This window comes from Lepisma saccharinum, chromosome 9 (genome assembly GCF_977018435.1).
Source record: "Lepisma saccharinum chromosome 9, izLepSacc3.1, whole genome shotgun sequence".
NCBI lineage: Eukaryota > Metazoa > Arthropoda > Insecta > Zygentoma > Lepismatidae > Lepisma > Lepisma saccharinum.
The window spans coordinates 82,065,824-82,081,251 of NC_139237.1; the positions used below are offsets into that span (position 1 = coordinate 82,065,824).

The window sequence follows — 15,428 nt, forward strand, 5'->3', positions numbered from 1 at the left end:
ACGAACGAAGATCAAATTTTAAACTCGGATCGGGAAAGGATCACTGGAAAATTCCATTGCACGAAGACGGTTCAACACTTGATCGCGATCTAGGAACATCAAAACGAGTTTATCTTCTGAACGGCCATTCGAGACCGTTTTGTTGGCCGATCCTGGTTCACGATACTGACGCTTCGACTGCAGGCAGTTGTTTTTGAATATAAACAAAGCGGAAAGTGATATCGAGGGCGTGCAAACGCTAGAGATGTTGGATGTACAATGCTGATAATTCGAGAGTTGTGTAAAGTAAACTAAAAACTGCCAAAATAATAATAATAATTTGTGGTTCTGTGGTGCAAAGTCGAAATTTTTCTAAATACTGTACTTTCTATCCCAGAACACAAAACATGTGCAAGTGCAAGGTAAATTAGAACAGAGCAATGTTACGATATTGCTACATGGTGTTGCTACACGACATGACAATATAAATATATAAGAATTAAGAAATGAAAAATTCAAATACTTACCACAATACAGTAATAATAATAATAAAATATCTTTATTGAGCGGGCGAGTTTCAGCGTACGCTGTTCTCTCGCGAATGCATTTCGTAAGGCATTGAAGTCCCGTAGAAGAAGGTTCCATGCTTTCTCCTTATTCTTTTGTCTTATGCCGTCAGTTCTTTTTTAAGATTATTATTTCTTTACACCCTACTACATCCTTGTACTCGTCGACAAGGTTGATCAGTACATTTCTCAAATTCAGATAAGTTTGCAGCCCGAATTACTTTCTTCTCCTACACGTTGATACTTTAACACATCACACTATTCGGTGGGGTTCTTGATTGTCATTTGTTTTAGCTAACCAATCAGGTATAGCCTTACAAATTAATCTCGGATCATTTGAACGGAATCTCTTGAACGTCGTTTTTCGTTGGTGCAATGCAAATTTTTAAACCAAGTTCATTTAGAGTGGATCAAAATTGATCCCGCTCATCTGAACTTCGAAATAATCGGCGTTGGTGCACTCGGCCATCAGTCGCAATGTTGCTAACTAACAACTCTCATTTTTGTTTAAAGAAAACGGCATATTCGCATATGTCCGTAGCTTCTTTCTAAAGCTATTTCTTTTTCTTGGTTGGCATCTCTGATTTTGTGAGGCCCCGGAATCTGGATTTCATTATCACTTCCGGTGCGGGTCCTGGGATATGTGGAAAAAGAAATTTGGCATCCGGAACTGAACGCTCGAAGCAGACGACAAACGAGCTCTCCCTAAGGAGTGACGTAGTAACATGGCGGCGGCGTGTTTTCAGCGCAACGCTAGCCTTGCAACTTTGGAAGTCTCGTTTCTGCCTTAAACTGGACGCAGAGAAACGCGAGAACTTGCAGGGGTAATTTTTCCAGGGTGTAGTATTTAAATATGCTGTAAAAAAAATTGAGTGGAAATGTCCATTATTCCAACTGGTGAACCCCGATTGCACATGAATTGCTATTGACAATACAAAATATTCATTGAAATCGGAATTCTTATCTTCAATTCTTTATCTCGAATGATGGAAAAGCCTGCACGCTTTAGAAATCGAACTGCATACAAATATTCTATTTATTTTGTTATAATACGTGAGAACTCTTTCAGGGGGGGGGTCGAGATCTTCCTTTTGTCATCAGAACATAAATGCCACCTAGGACTAAGAAGACAATCGAACCAAAGTAGTTGTATCAGAATTTGTCTGTGTTAGTCATGTGCTATGAAACCAGAGATTCCAAGTTCAAACCCCGGTCAGGCATGAGAGGGAGAAAAAAAGAATGCATCATTGTGTTTGCTGCACCATTTCGTCAGTTCATTCACATCATCGCTGTAAAAGTCAACGTTAGTCTCGACTCTAGAGCAAGATGTAGAGGCCAAAGCAGAGTCAAACTTTCCCCTGGAGAGTTTCCAAGACCGCTATTTTTAAACCATAAAATAAATTTTACTTTTAAATTATTATTTTCGAATGTTGATGATACGTCCGAAACAAATCTGGTTAAATGGCTAATTTAAGAAAATGCAAGCTCGCAGTAATCTGTGACTGTTTATGCCACCCACAGACTGTTACATTTATAGAAGAAAAAGATAATTTGGTAGTGGCAAAAGGTGGTTTGTAGAAACGGAGGACGACCTGTACGGCAGAGTCGGATGGAAAACAAGTTGACATCGTAAGTACAAGTAATAGAAATGCCGAAGAACATCATTAGCATAAACATAAAATAAAATATTTGTATCGGTATTTGTTTATCTTGAAATTTCACTTTCGTCAATTTCAAGGTACATTACCTAATAAGGAAGTGTACAACTGTTTCCGCTCAGTGCAAGTTCCTTCTTCAGGAATTCGATATGCTCACACTGCCGACCGAAACTCGCGGTAGTGTGTGTGGCTCGTAGTGGTGTGTTTTGATAGTGTGTGCTAGTTTTTTGCCTTATGACGTTGTATTTGTTGTTAATGTGAACGAAAGACACTTTTCAAGTAATAATCTTAAAAGAAGGTAAGATATCTGAGGAGCTAGCTACTAAGAATAATGTGGAATGTTAATGTCAAAACAAGTTTCAACGAGCGTGTTTAACTAGAGACCTGCAGATAGGTGTGGATTGAATGTTTTGCTAATGTTGTCATCGCACGGTTTTGACTGAACATCATAAAAGTGTAGGCGGCTTGTCATGCATTTGTGTTGATTGAACAATGATAATAATGAGTTGCTATTCTTGAGGAAATTTCAAGTTATTTATTCATTTTAAAATAATTACGTTCAACATTCTTACAATATACCCAAATTAATTGTAGACATCTCAAATTGTCTACAGCCAACCTTGAACATTTGAGTATTATGATCTCAACTTTTTGTAGTGTGTGTATAAATTTTTCCTACAGACGAATTCACCCTCGAATTCTGATTTTGGTGCGCTTTGCTCTTTGTATGAAATAAATTGTACTACAACCTGGATTGCTGATATGAAAAGTTTCACGTTACTAAATTTTTTGATACGTGATCTATTTGCTAATTTGTTATGGTATTCAATTACCTTTTTGTTTCTCCTAAGTACATTGAGCTTTGCAAGCCCAGCTCAAGCATTTAAAACCTTGGGAACGACTTAACACCTAAGATGACCCTCTCCGATTTTCTTCATATTTGGCATACTCACTAATTGAGGCCTCGTAATCACGAATCTGAAGTTAAAAGTTGTCTGAAACTTCTAGAAATTACAAGACAAGCGAAAATAAGGCGTTCGTTTTCGGAATGGAAACCGTCGATTTTCGTGAAATTTTTTGTTTCACAAGGAAATATATATATATATATATATATATATATATATATATATATATATTCTTGATACTACCACGACACCAAATTTTAACGGTAACAGTTTCATAGATCGGAGACACATTAAAATCGGATATTTTGTGTTTTGTATGGTTCGTACTTACCAATTGTGTATTGCGGAACATAGTTCAAGGTGCCATTATGCTTTTTACACGAGAACAAACGCAATTTTTCACATTCTCAGAGTTACCCGTGAATGGTTTTTGGGGCTAACGTCAATGGTTCGTGGGTCTACCCATGGATGGTTTTTGGGGCTAATGTCAATGGTTTGTGGGGCTACCCGTGGATGGTTTTTGGCGCTAACGAACAATTTTTCATCAAAATGTACAATTTCCAGATGTGACCCCCGGTTTTTTCAACAGATTCGTGATTAGGAGGCCAAAATTAGTTAGTATACCGAACATTAACGAAATTGGAGACTTTCTCTATATTGTAAATTCTTACAGCTTTTTTTTTATATTCCTTTTTTCACTTCCGGAACACATAATATGGCGGGCACATCTTGGCGGCCACAATACCTACTATCGTGTTTGTCACCTGTGGAAATTATACATTATGCATGGGTAGCTGACTGATAGCCCCATGAACCATTTCCGATAAGGTTAGGTTAGGTTTGGTTACGTTAGGCAAGCATAGTAAAAAAAAAGGGGGGGTTGAAACACTGACAGGGGCTTACGTCATCAAACGTATGCAGCATCCGGTTGTTGTAGGGCAAGCAAATGAAAGCAATGGCAATTGTGTGTCGGTGAGATATTTCTCTTGAAAAATACATGATTTCCCGGTCAAATATATTCCACGATTAAAGAAAATACTTCGACGAACATTGTAAACCTTGGAGAAACTCCTTTCCGTAAGTAGTTTCTAGTGTAAAATTGAAGAAATGTGTCTCCGATGTATGAAACTGTTACCACGTTAACTTTTTTTGCCTAACCTAACCACACGTCAATGGTTTGTGGGGCTAGCATTGATTGTTCGCAATTATTTTGCAATTTCTAGACGTTTCCGACAAATTGTAACTTCAGATTCGTGATTAGGAGGCCTAAATTAGTAAGTAGGCCTATGCCAAATATGAAGAATATCAGAGAGGGGTCCAGTCATCTTAAGTCATACCAAACCTTGAAAGAGGCCAATATATATTGGCATGTGTGTTAATTTTATTGAAGTCTGTAAGAGTCTACTTAATCTGAATAACTCCATGATAAAAGGGAAGGTGGTTGTTAGTAAATACAGGTGTGCATTGCATCTCTGCCATAAGGGTATATAGGGGTGTGGCAGTAGACATCAACATATTCTTGATCTTGGCTGCGGAGAAGTTCACAACCATTTGTATGTGTGATTATGTATCTTACCTGTATTATGGGGACACTGATGGATGGTTCCTTTATAATAATTATATCTTGGACTGTGGCTTTTATAAAAACCCAAATGAATGAACATCAAGGGAATTTTAGCTTGTGTTTTGCTAAATGTAGTGAATGCAAGTACCCAGCCTCCTGTCAAGTGGACACTTGGGTAAAAATTAAGTCTGAACATAGTGTGGTGACACCATCTATATGTAGATCGATGTGCTTGATGTGGAGACTATTCAGAAGCAAATTTGTACATATTAGCATGACAGAATGCATGATTTATGGTGAGCAGTTTAAATTGTTCATGGGTAAAATTCTGATCTCCGGGAAACTTATTTCTTCAATTTTACAGGATAAAGTAGCCTACTTACAGAACTCAGTTTCTGTACACTTTTGAAAGGTCGTGGAAGTGTTTTCTCCCATCGTTCAATTTATTTTGCTGTAAATCATGTATTTTTCTAGATTAGTGTCTCCCTGATGCACAAAAGTTGTTGCCTCTATTTCCTTCCACTTCATAAACCGGACATTGCGTGCGTTCCATGACATAACCCCCGGTCAGTGTTTCCAACCATGCATATTTGTAATGCTATGTTAACCTAATAGTGGCCGCGGTGGCTCAGTCGGTAACGCGTCTGACTACCATGCTCAAGGTCCCGGGTTCGATCCCCGGCCGGTTCAAATCCGGGAACTTTTCTAACGGTGAAAGCGGCCCCGGCGCCCACCCAGCGTCGAATAACATGGGTACCTGGGGGAAACCCTGGGGGGTAAAGGCAGTCAGGGGCGTGATGCTGATCACATCACCCCCAGTCACGACCGGATCAAGAAAGTGTGGGGCGTTACCCCCGCACCCCCTATACGCCTTCATGGTGTGGTGCTATGCACAGGGGAACACTTTACCTTTACCTTTATGTTAACCTAATGTAACTTAACTAATGTAACCTAACCAACGAAAGTAGTTATTTTTCGGTTAGGAAGGTTGGAAACACTGCATACCCACTGATGATATAAAATGCTAGTCAAGATTTGCCCGCCATATTGTGTGTAACGTAAGCGAAAAAGGAACGAAACAATAATTACTCGATATGTGCAAAATTGAAATTATTTTCGTGAAAAAAGCAAATTCCCACCTTAAAGAATCTTTAGCAATGCATAATAGGTAAGTACAAATGTGAAAAATAACAAAATAAACGAATTTGAGACGTCTCCCGGAGATTGGAATATTAATGAATAAATTTTTAACCTTTAAATTGCCATGGAATAGTTCTTGTCTTTTTACCTATGACTTTTTTGTTCTTTTCAGATGTCCTTTCGTGTAGTGCGGAGTAGTAAATTTCGCCATGTATATGGTTCAGCTCTTAAACGTGAACAGTGTTACGATAATATACGTGTGTCAAAGTCATCATGGGACTCCACATTTTGTGCAGTAAATCCAAAATTTCTTGCAATAATTGTTGAATCAGCTGGTGGAGGTGCATTTATAGTTTTACCTTTGAATAAGGTAAGTACTGAAAGTTTTCTTCAGAATAAGTGTGTGTGTTCTGATTGCGTAATTATTTCTAGAAGTTATACAGAAGAATGGTGAAGAGTTTAGAATGTTGGGAAGAAGTGTGGAAAAGTTAATTTGGGTTCCCAATCCCAATCATTCAGCCAGGGTATACATCGGTTGCTGGTGCCCATTTGTACACCAGCAAGAAAGTTTAAAATTTTTAATTAATGTAGATTGTATTTAATGCTTTTTTTTTATTGCTTGTGGATGTGTGTTACAGTGAACTAACGGATGGTTTTGAGGAGCTGTTTATCACATCATTACTGATAATGGTTGTGCATTCTTGTTAGATTTAATACTGACGGGTCATTCCACAGAATGTCATCACAAGGTGGTTGCTCGACCATTTTTGATTTTCTTCATATTTGGTAATGTTGAACCCCTTAGAAAAGAGAACTCAAAAACAGTTTTTAAATTTGTTTTATCTGTTGTGGTTTTTAAGTTACAGGGTGTCGAAAATCGCAAAATTGCGCAATTTCACGAAAAATCAGCTTTTGCAAAATATTTAATATCTTCATAACGAATGAAGATATTTTAAAAATTCAAAGTTTATTGGAATCTGCATATCTTGCAGTACTAAAAAAGTTACATGGTTAAGTTTTGTAATAAAAAGCAACCTATGATCAGTGTATCGGAAATATCAGAACAAATTGTGTAAAATCGCTGAGTTTTGGGTTTTTTTTATTATGAAAGGGGGACAGATAACATGTTAATTTTATTTTTATGTTGTAGTAGTATGTTAGTTAATTTACCCTAAAAATAAGCAAGTTGTTAACTGCTCCCCTTTCTGAGATACAAGAGCTTAAATATCGGAAAATTAGCAAAAACCAGCTTTTTGACCCCCCTGTAACTCAAAAGGGGGAGCAGGTAGGATTACCAAATTTTGAAGATGCTTCATATGAGTGAGCATGTTCAAAATCTCAAAATTTGGTGTTGTTATTCAAACTACTTATGGAGATACAGGCATTTTCCTTTATGACATTTCAACGTCAATAGAGAAATAAAACTCAAAAAAATTTGTTAAAGTACAAATATTTTTATTTTTTATTCTGCTCTGACACAAAGAAAACATATAATACAAATTTCATTAATATTTTAGGTGTTTTTTTTTAATCAGCCAGTTCAATAAGCGCTCATACTCTACAACTTGGGGACTTATCTCAATTTAATAAAATAACAATTTCGTTAAACAAAAAAGAAAATGTATAATAGTGTTTTTTTTTTATTGATGAGTAGGTAGGCTTAGTTGTGCAAATGTACAAAATTGTGTTAAGCCATAACTAATGGTAAAAACAATGTATATTTCCTCATTAACAAAGTAGGGGGCTATTATATCATGGTCTTGCATTTAAGCAACTCTCAATTGCTTCACTCATCTCTGGTTGGATGTTATGTACTCTTCCTGTAGGTGCTGTTACCTCTAATGGTGATAAATCCTTCAAAATGTTTTTTTGATTTTATCCACACATAGTCATCCTTGGATAATTTGAAACTTGTACTTGGACCACAAGGATGAAAAAAGTGTACATGGAAGTCCTGTTCATGTTCACATATATCTTTGACGACTCCCAGCCACCCCTTTCCATCATAAATACATGCCACATGGCTGCCTATTTTAACAGACTCAAATAATACATTGCAACCACAGTCTTCCTCAATAGAAATTCTCATATCTTCGAAGTTTGCAGAAAATTATGTCTGACGGACTCTGATAGTGGTCTTATTAACAGGGACAAAACTGTGGAAACCTCGAGTATGCTTTATTGTAATAGATGAATGAAATCTTTCAGCTAGGAATTCAGCTGTTTCTTCAACCTTTTCTTTAGTAACATATGAATATTTTACCCCTGGTATATTATATTTGCAGAAAGTAAACATTTCTTTTGGTGTTGCAGAAGCTTGTGTTTGTGATATCGGTATCATTTTCCTTTTTAAAATACAGAACAAATGGATGAACTGTAGCCTGAGCATTTACCCAATGGTAAGATTGAATCTCATCCTGAAGGATGAAGGTGAAGTTCTCAGCGAAGTCTCCTTGTACTATGCATTCATGTGGTTTGAGATTACTTTTTCTGTCTTTTATGTACTGTGACTGCCTCTTAGCAATATAATGATGCATTCTAAGTTTCATAATCTTGTTTATACGACATAGACAGTAGCTCACAACGTTCAGTTGTGGTCCACTGTTTGTAGTTAACAGGTGAATCAAGCAGTTCATTGTCAACATCTATGGCTTCACGCAGGTACTGGTGGAACAACTCAGTCCCTGGACAATTAGGACAACCACAAAGCATACAGTCTTCATTCTCTATACTGCATTATCTTGTTATTGCTGCAGTTAATGTGAGTCAATGTGTGATATTATTTCTTAAAAATCCATCCTCTAAGGTGTGAACATTATTTTTAGAATTTTTCCTGTTTCTTATACCAGGAGGCATATGACGAATTGACGTTGAAATGTAATAAAGGAAAATGCCTGTATCTCCATAAGTAGTTTGAATAACAACACCAAATTTTGAGATTTTGAACATGCTCACTCATATGAAGCATCTTCAAAATTTAGTAATCCTACCTGCTCCCCCTTTTGAGTTACAGGGGGGTCAAAAAGCTGGTTTTTGCTAATTTTCCGATATTTAAGCTCTTGTATCTCAGAAAGGGGAGCAGTTAACAACTTGCTTATTTTTAGGGTAAATTAACTAACATACTACTACAACATAAAAATAAAATTAACATGTTATCTGTCCCCCTTTCATAATAAAAAAAACCCAAAACTCAGCGATTTTACACAATTTGTTCTGATATTTCCGATACACTGATCATAGGTTGCTTTTTATTACAAAACTTAACCATGTAACGTTTTTAGTACTGCAAGATATGCAGATTCCAATAAACTTTGAATTTTTAAAATATCTTCATTCGTTATGAAGATATTAAATATTTTGCAAAAGCTGATTTTTCGTGAAATTGCGCAATTTTGCGATTTTCGACACCCTGTAACTTAAAAACCACAACAGATAAAACAAATTTAAAAACTGTTTTTGACTTCTCTTTTCTAAGGGGTTCAACATACCAAATATGAAGAAAATCAAAAATGGTCGAGCAACCATATTTATTTTTTTGTGATGAAATTCTGTGGAATGACCCTGACAGAACTTCCGTGTGATACTTTAATTTGTGTGCATATAAAACATTTAATGAGAGAAAAATGAGCGCCCAAGTTCCGGTTGTTTCATTATGATTTCATTGTGGTGCACAGGAATTTTTACATGGTTCGATTTGTATTTATGTCTCAACACATACTTCAGAATTTTAGTGATTAGTTACTGTGTCTTTCCTTAAGAATGGTTTTTCACTTACGTATAATCCTATATGTATCTTTTCTTGCCACCAGCCATTCGTTTACTGTTGTCTTGGTTTCGGACTGCTGATGTCATCTAGGTCACATGTTAAGGGTGCAATGTGGTTTTCTGCATCGGTCCGTTTACCATGCTGTGATACTTTCACACCTGAATACTCGCTCAACATTTAAAAAGCGTCGCTAAATGCTTTCATACTTAGGTTAGGTGTGTCAGGTTTATAGCTTTGATTGTTTTTCTTGTATGTACGCATTGCTTGCATTCTAGAATTATTTTCCTGTAGTTTACGGTTATTACAAGCAAAAGAAAACAGTTTTTCTTTGTGACGTTTCAGGAGAACAAAAACTCCTTTCATCAGACATTTATTTTCATTTTGACTAAAGATACAGTTATAACAATGGTTAGTAATTTTTTAAACAAAAAAAAATCTGTTATATAATGGATGTTGTCACTTACATTGTTGTAATATAGCGACTTAACTGTGAAAAGAAGCAGTCTGTTTTAGTTTTATTTCAGACATATATATATATTTTTTAAAAAATTATGAATCCCAAATATCATCAGGTAATTCAAATTCATCATTGTTTTCACAAAGTCTCTTGATGTTTTCTACATTAAATTTTAAAGATGGTGGCTTACTCCATTTGTGAAAAAGAAAACTCCATACTGGATCTATGTTACCATTTTCATTATTTAATATATTCCAGTGTTCCTCTGCAATGAACGAAGCTATGATATGAGTAGACAAACCTGTTCTTGGGTTTAGATTTATAATGTCCAAATCGTGTTCGTACCATCTTATTGCCATTTTCCTTGCTGTTTGTCCCACATAATCCTTTGAACATGAACAACTTGTATTATATGTTCCTGTGGTTTCCACATCTGGTATAGAGTTTCTAACCATTGTTATGACTGTATCTTTAGTCAAAATGAAAATAAGTATCTGATGAAAGGAGCGTGCGTTCTCCTAAAACGTCACAAAGAAAAACTGTTTTCTTTTGCTTGTAATAACCGTAAACTACAGGAAAATAATTATAGCTTTTAGCATTGCAATAATTTTTCTTTTAACAACTCAATGTCTTTGCTGGTCTCACGACACTCCTTCATGCCTGGTGTATGAGAATCAATAGCCCTGTCTATTTGGCTGCACTTTTTTACTCTCTTTGCACTGAAGCGTCTAATTGGTTACACGGTGAAACACCGATTCATCTAGTTCATTTTTTTGGTGTTTGCACTATGTTCGTGGTCGGTGTATGATCACGTGGTGAGTGCTAACTAATCAAATGGACGTTTATAGCAGCAGACAGGCATTTGTTGAATCTTTGGAACTTGAACACCGCTTTCCATCTACTTGGTTGAACGTAATTTCCTTGTGCCACCCTGACACTGGAATACACCTGCACTACACAGAGTGCAGGTGGGGCTTTTAGGAAATGCCATAAGTGGTAATTACCTTCACCAAGGTTCAATTTTACTTGAACAATCATTTCCACAATTCTGCGATACTTTGTTTTTCTTGTATGAAAATTTGAAAGAAAAAAATCATTAAATGTTCATAACCATTACCAAAAGTCCAAAAGTCGTGAAACCATTCTACAATATGACTAATTGGATGAATACTGGTCACATGTTGGGTTAAAATGTATATCTATTTTTGGTTTGCACTTCTTGAAATACATTTTGTTACATTAAACAGAAAGGAAAAGTAAAATATAACTGAGTACCGTAGAGAATTTGCAAACAGAATGCATTTTAAGAAAATGACATTATGCCATGAAAAAATACCACTTCAGCAGAGACACTGCCAGGGTGAAGTCACTTTTCCTTCATATAATTAATTTATCACCTCACACACGTAGCCTACAATGTTTACTTCTTGTATTTGATGGGTTTCCGTTTATAAAAAGAAAATGTAAGTTTAGTGTGAGATATTTATACTCCACATGAAGCCTAGAGTAACGTTGCCATGTAATCAAGGGGTCCCAGGTTTGTTTCCTGGTGAAGGCACATTGTGGATCCCACTTTAAGCTAAAAAAATCAAACAATTATCAGTATCATAATACAAATTGTCAAATTTTCAACAGAATAAGAAATGTCATTCTCATAGCATCAAAATGATTAAATTTCAATGAGATAAGTCCTTGGTCTTCACACACACCCTCCATATGTGTGGAATATCAAATGATATGAAATTTGGAAAGGAAACTCAATGCCATAATAATTATTATTGTTAATTAAATCTGTTAGATGGCAAGATAAAATGCTTGTGTAGTCATGTTAAAATAATAATTATATTCATCCATGACTGCTACATCCTTAATTTTTGACCTGGCAACCCTGCAATATTAAATTTTCTTTGGTGCTTGAACCCTTTTCTTAATGTGAAGCTTAAACTTTCATCTATCAAAAGCCTATTTGGTCCTCAGTGGCAGTGAAGTTGGCAGGAAAGAGGAAGTTTAGCTGTGGTGGAGGAAATTCCTGTTTCCTGTTCAGGCTTGGTTATCATAAGCTCCTGATGTTGATAGTCACATATATACATGTTTGGAAACATTGACCCTATGAGTGGAAAGTTTTTATTTTCCAGCAGGTAGTTTGTATTAATATAACTGAGAGGGAGCCCAAGAGTAACTTTTTTAAAAAATTTTATGATGTGGTGACATGAGTCCTATTTTTGTCAGTATGTGTACCCCTTTACAGCAACAGCTTTAATCTAGGTATGGAGGTTTTATTCTTGGCAGTCGTGTATGCTGAAAATCTGACCTATTTATTGTGTATATATATATATATATTCATCCTATCTAGATGAATTAGATATAATAAAAATTAGACACCAGGCATGCAAGTAAAGCAAAAACAGGAGATTGATAACTTCGGATTTTCCGGCGATTTCGATACTTTTCATAAAATGTCCCTTTTCACCAAAAATTGGACCTGGATTTCCTTCCACCAAGGGAAAATTCCTCTACCAAACTTTTCGGGGGGGGGGAGATTGTGTTCTAACAACAATCATAAACAATTAGTTTGGGATTCGAATATACTTTGCTGGAATAATATAGAAAACATACACAAAGAACAGGCAACAAAGTAGTGTCCTTAGTATCTGTAAGGACACTAAACCCACCAATCCCGAGAACACAGAAATTAGTCCGACTTGTGGGCCTCCCCCATGGTGCAGTGGTAGCGTCATTGCCTTGTAATCAAGGGGTCCCGGGTTCGATACCCGGTGGAGGCACAAGTGGTTCGGATCCCACTTTAAACTGTAGGTCCAGTCCCGATTAGCCTTACTGTGCATAAAGTGGACTTAAAACAGCAACTCAAACCTTTGGTAGTCCGACTTGTTATTTCTTCTCAATTTCTCAATATTTTTTAACCCACTGAAGTAATGTGACGGTTGGAGCTGCCTGTTCTGCATAAGCTGAGGTATGTTGGATTCAATTGTGGTTGACTTCAGTCATAAATATCAGTGCGTCAGGTCTGTTTCTGTACTTGCTTTTCACTTGAATCAGAGATGAAAATCCCTTTTCATCAGAGATGCTGGTAAAAATGAATTGTAGAGCACAAATAACATAAATGTAGAGTTTAGACTACGTGTGACACAGGTTGGATTTAAATTGTTAAAACATATCTAATAACAGGCTAATAGGTTTTTAAGACCAGTAAATGAATTTTCGAACCAGACTTTGTGACCCACCAAATGCCCCCTCAGGACCTAGCAGTGGGTCGCACCCCATAGGCTGACTGCAAATCTGTGATTACATGTACATATTAATTTTATGGTGCTAAATATTAACACATCTTGCTGATTAGAAGATAGTGCTCATATGGAAATTTATTTTCAGCAAGGCTGATTAAAATATAATAATTATTATATCACAGCCTTTGTAGTTTCCGACGTGCACTCTCCTCTTTAACCTAGTTTGTAGTGTGTCTAGGAGAAGTAGACAGCATGATTGGTCACTTGTGGTGCCGTATTGCCTATACCTCATAGCTATTGCTCGACAGAGCCAATCAGACAAGAATGTACTGAAAATCTGCCATTGCTCTTGCGCTATTGGGAGCAGGGAATAGTGCCGATCATACTTTCAAGTTTTCAAAAGTATAAATTAGTAACGAAATTAAGAAATGCGTAGGTGGTGTTTTTTCAACAAGATTCAACATTATCCTGGCACCTTGATTAGAATATTGATTAGATATTCTAAAAAAAAAAAATATGTGGAAGTAAAATTAGTGACTAATCCCATTGATGTCCAATTAGACAAGGTAACCCTTGATTGACTGTTATCTTATACATCCACTTCAGATATTTTTCTTTAAAAAATAAAAACACTTCAGTGCCATTCCACACAGCTGTTGTCCTCTCAGTTTATCATAGTTGTTTATCATCATGAAATACAATGTAGGAGATGGGATGAAAAGAATGGAGAAATTTGATTTCCTGGATATTTACGGATATTTTTTGATGACTTTTCCAGTAACATTTATGATGATTGATTAAAACTAGAACTAAAAAAGCATCAAAATCAACTCAAAGTTATTAACAGCAAATCAGAACCCCCTCCTCTCCGTGGATCCGCACCTGACTACAATTGCTCCTGTGTGAAGGCTGTGCTGTTGACCAAAAGTTGTTTTCCATTGAAGTTATTTGCTACGACGCCAGGGGTCCCGGGTTCGAATCCCGGCCTGGGCATGGATGTTTGTGAGTGTCCATTCATATCATCACTCATCCCCATCTTCGCAAATTATCCAAAAGTGGCACAAAAAGCGAAGTACAATAGAGCCAATCAATCAATGAAAACCATTGAAGTTATTTAGGTTGGAACACTGGCACTGTCTCAAGCGTAGAGGATAGCCTACATTTACATTCAACGTCGTATGTCATGGATAGGTACCGAAATTTAATTCCCGAAGGAGTCCCGCAACATGCGGTTCAAGAATTGATAACAAGAAACGCTAATAAGAAGAAAACAGCTGTGTCTTTGTGGCAGATTGTACAGTGGGATGTAAAAGTTTTGCTTGGAAAATTGATTGTTTTTATTTTTCTATGCTTTTCTGCTATTTTTTGGCTAATCGCAAAGAGGTGGATGACTGGTGATATGATGATATTGATTGACAATCGTGTCCAGGCCGGGGTTCGAAGCTGGGAAGCTCTCTGTGCTAACCACTCTGCCATGGTGTTTGCAAATTGTCCAATACTATTTTCAGTACAAGATAGTTTGCTTGTTAACCCTTACGTACAGTACGATACACAAGTATTACTCGGCAAATTGCCCATAGTTTCAGTAATATTCCCCTTGCATTCTAGGTGTTTTTAACAAATGGATTTTGACATATGCTGGTGCAGAAGTTGTCAATAGCTTGTTTGGAGTTTTGTTTCAATTTCTGAAGCTCTGGCTGGGTATAATAAAGAAAAAGAAACATGATAGTGGATAATTTGCTTCGGGATTGATTTAATTGTTGTTTTAAGTCAATAAAGGCTAATCGGGACTGGAACTATAGTTTAATGTGCGATCTGAACCACTTGCCATGTGGCTCCACCAATATCGAAAATTGTACAGTAATGTTTAATATACTTCCCAGCCACCAAACTTTAAAAAAATGGCTGTCAAATTTTAAATAAGACGTGCTAAAAATAGTAGGAAACGTGTAGCCTTTTTATTATTGTATAATATGATTTTTAATAAATTACATATTGTCTGTTTTAATATTTTACACCGTGCATTTCTTTCTCCTGGCTTTATATTATTTTGATAAAATATCAAAAAAAAAATAGGAAAATATAAATAATTTAAATTGAGAATTTTGATTACTACAAACCGTGTTATTATTTTTAGGTTTAATAAAT

At 36.2% G+C, this 15,428-nt stretch overlaps 1 protein-coding gene across 2 annotated transcripts in view; it reads left to right on the plus strand.

Annotated features, from left to right (window-relative positions):
* Positions 1 to 2,091: 2,091 nt before the first annotated feature.
* Positions 2,092 to 15,428, plus strand: part of coro (protein coronin) — a 58,225-nt gene continuing 44,888 nt past the window's right edge. The window contains exons 1-2 of one of the 2 annotated variants that reach the window (XM_083128515.1): positions 2,092 to 2,174; positions 5,985 to 6,182. In XM_083128515.1, coding sequence (XP_082984641.1) covers positions 5,985 to 6,182 — 198 coding nt within the window. In that variant the 5' untranslated portion in view covers positions 2,092 to 2,174. Of the gene's footprint in view, positions 2,175 to 2,373; positions 2,502 to 5,984; positions 6,183 to 15,428 lie in introns of those variants that run through there. The other variant, XM_083128514.1, reaches the window with a different exon arrangement.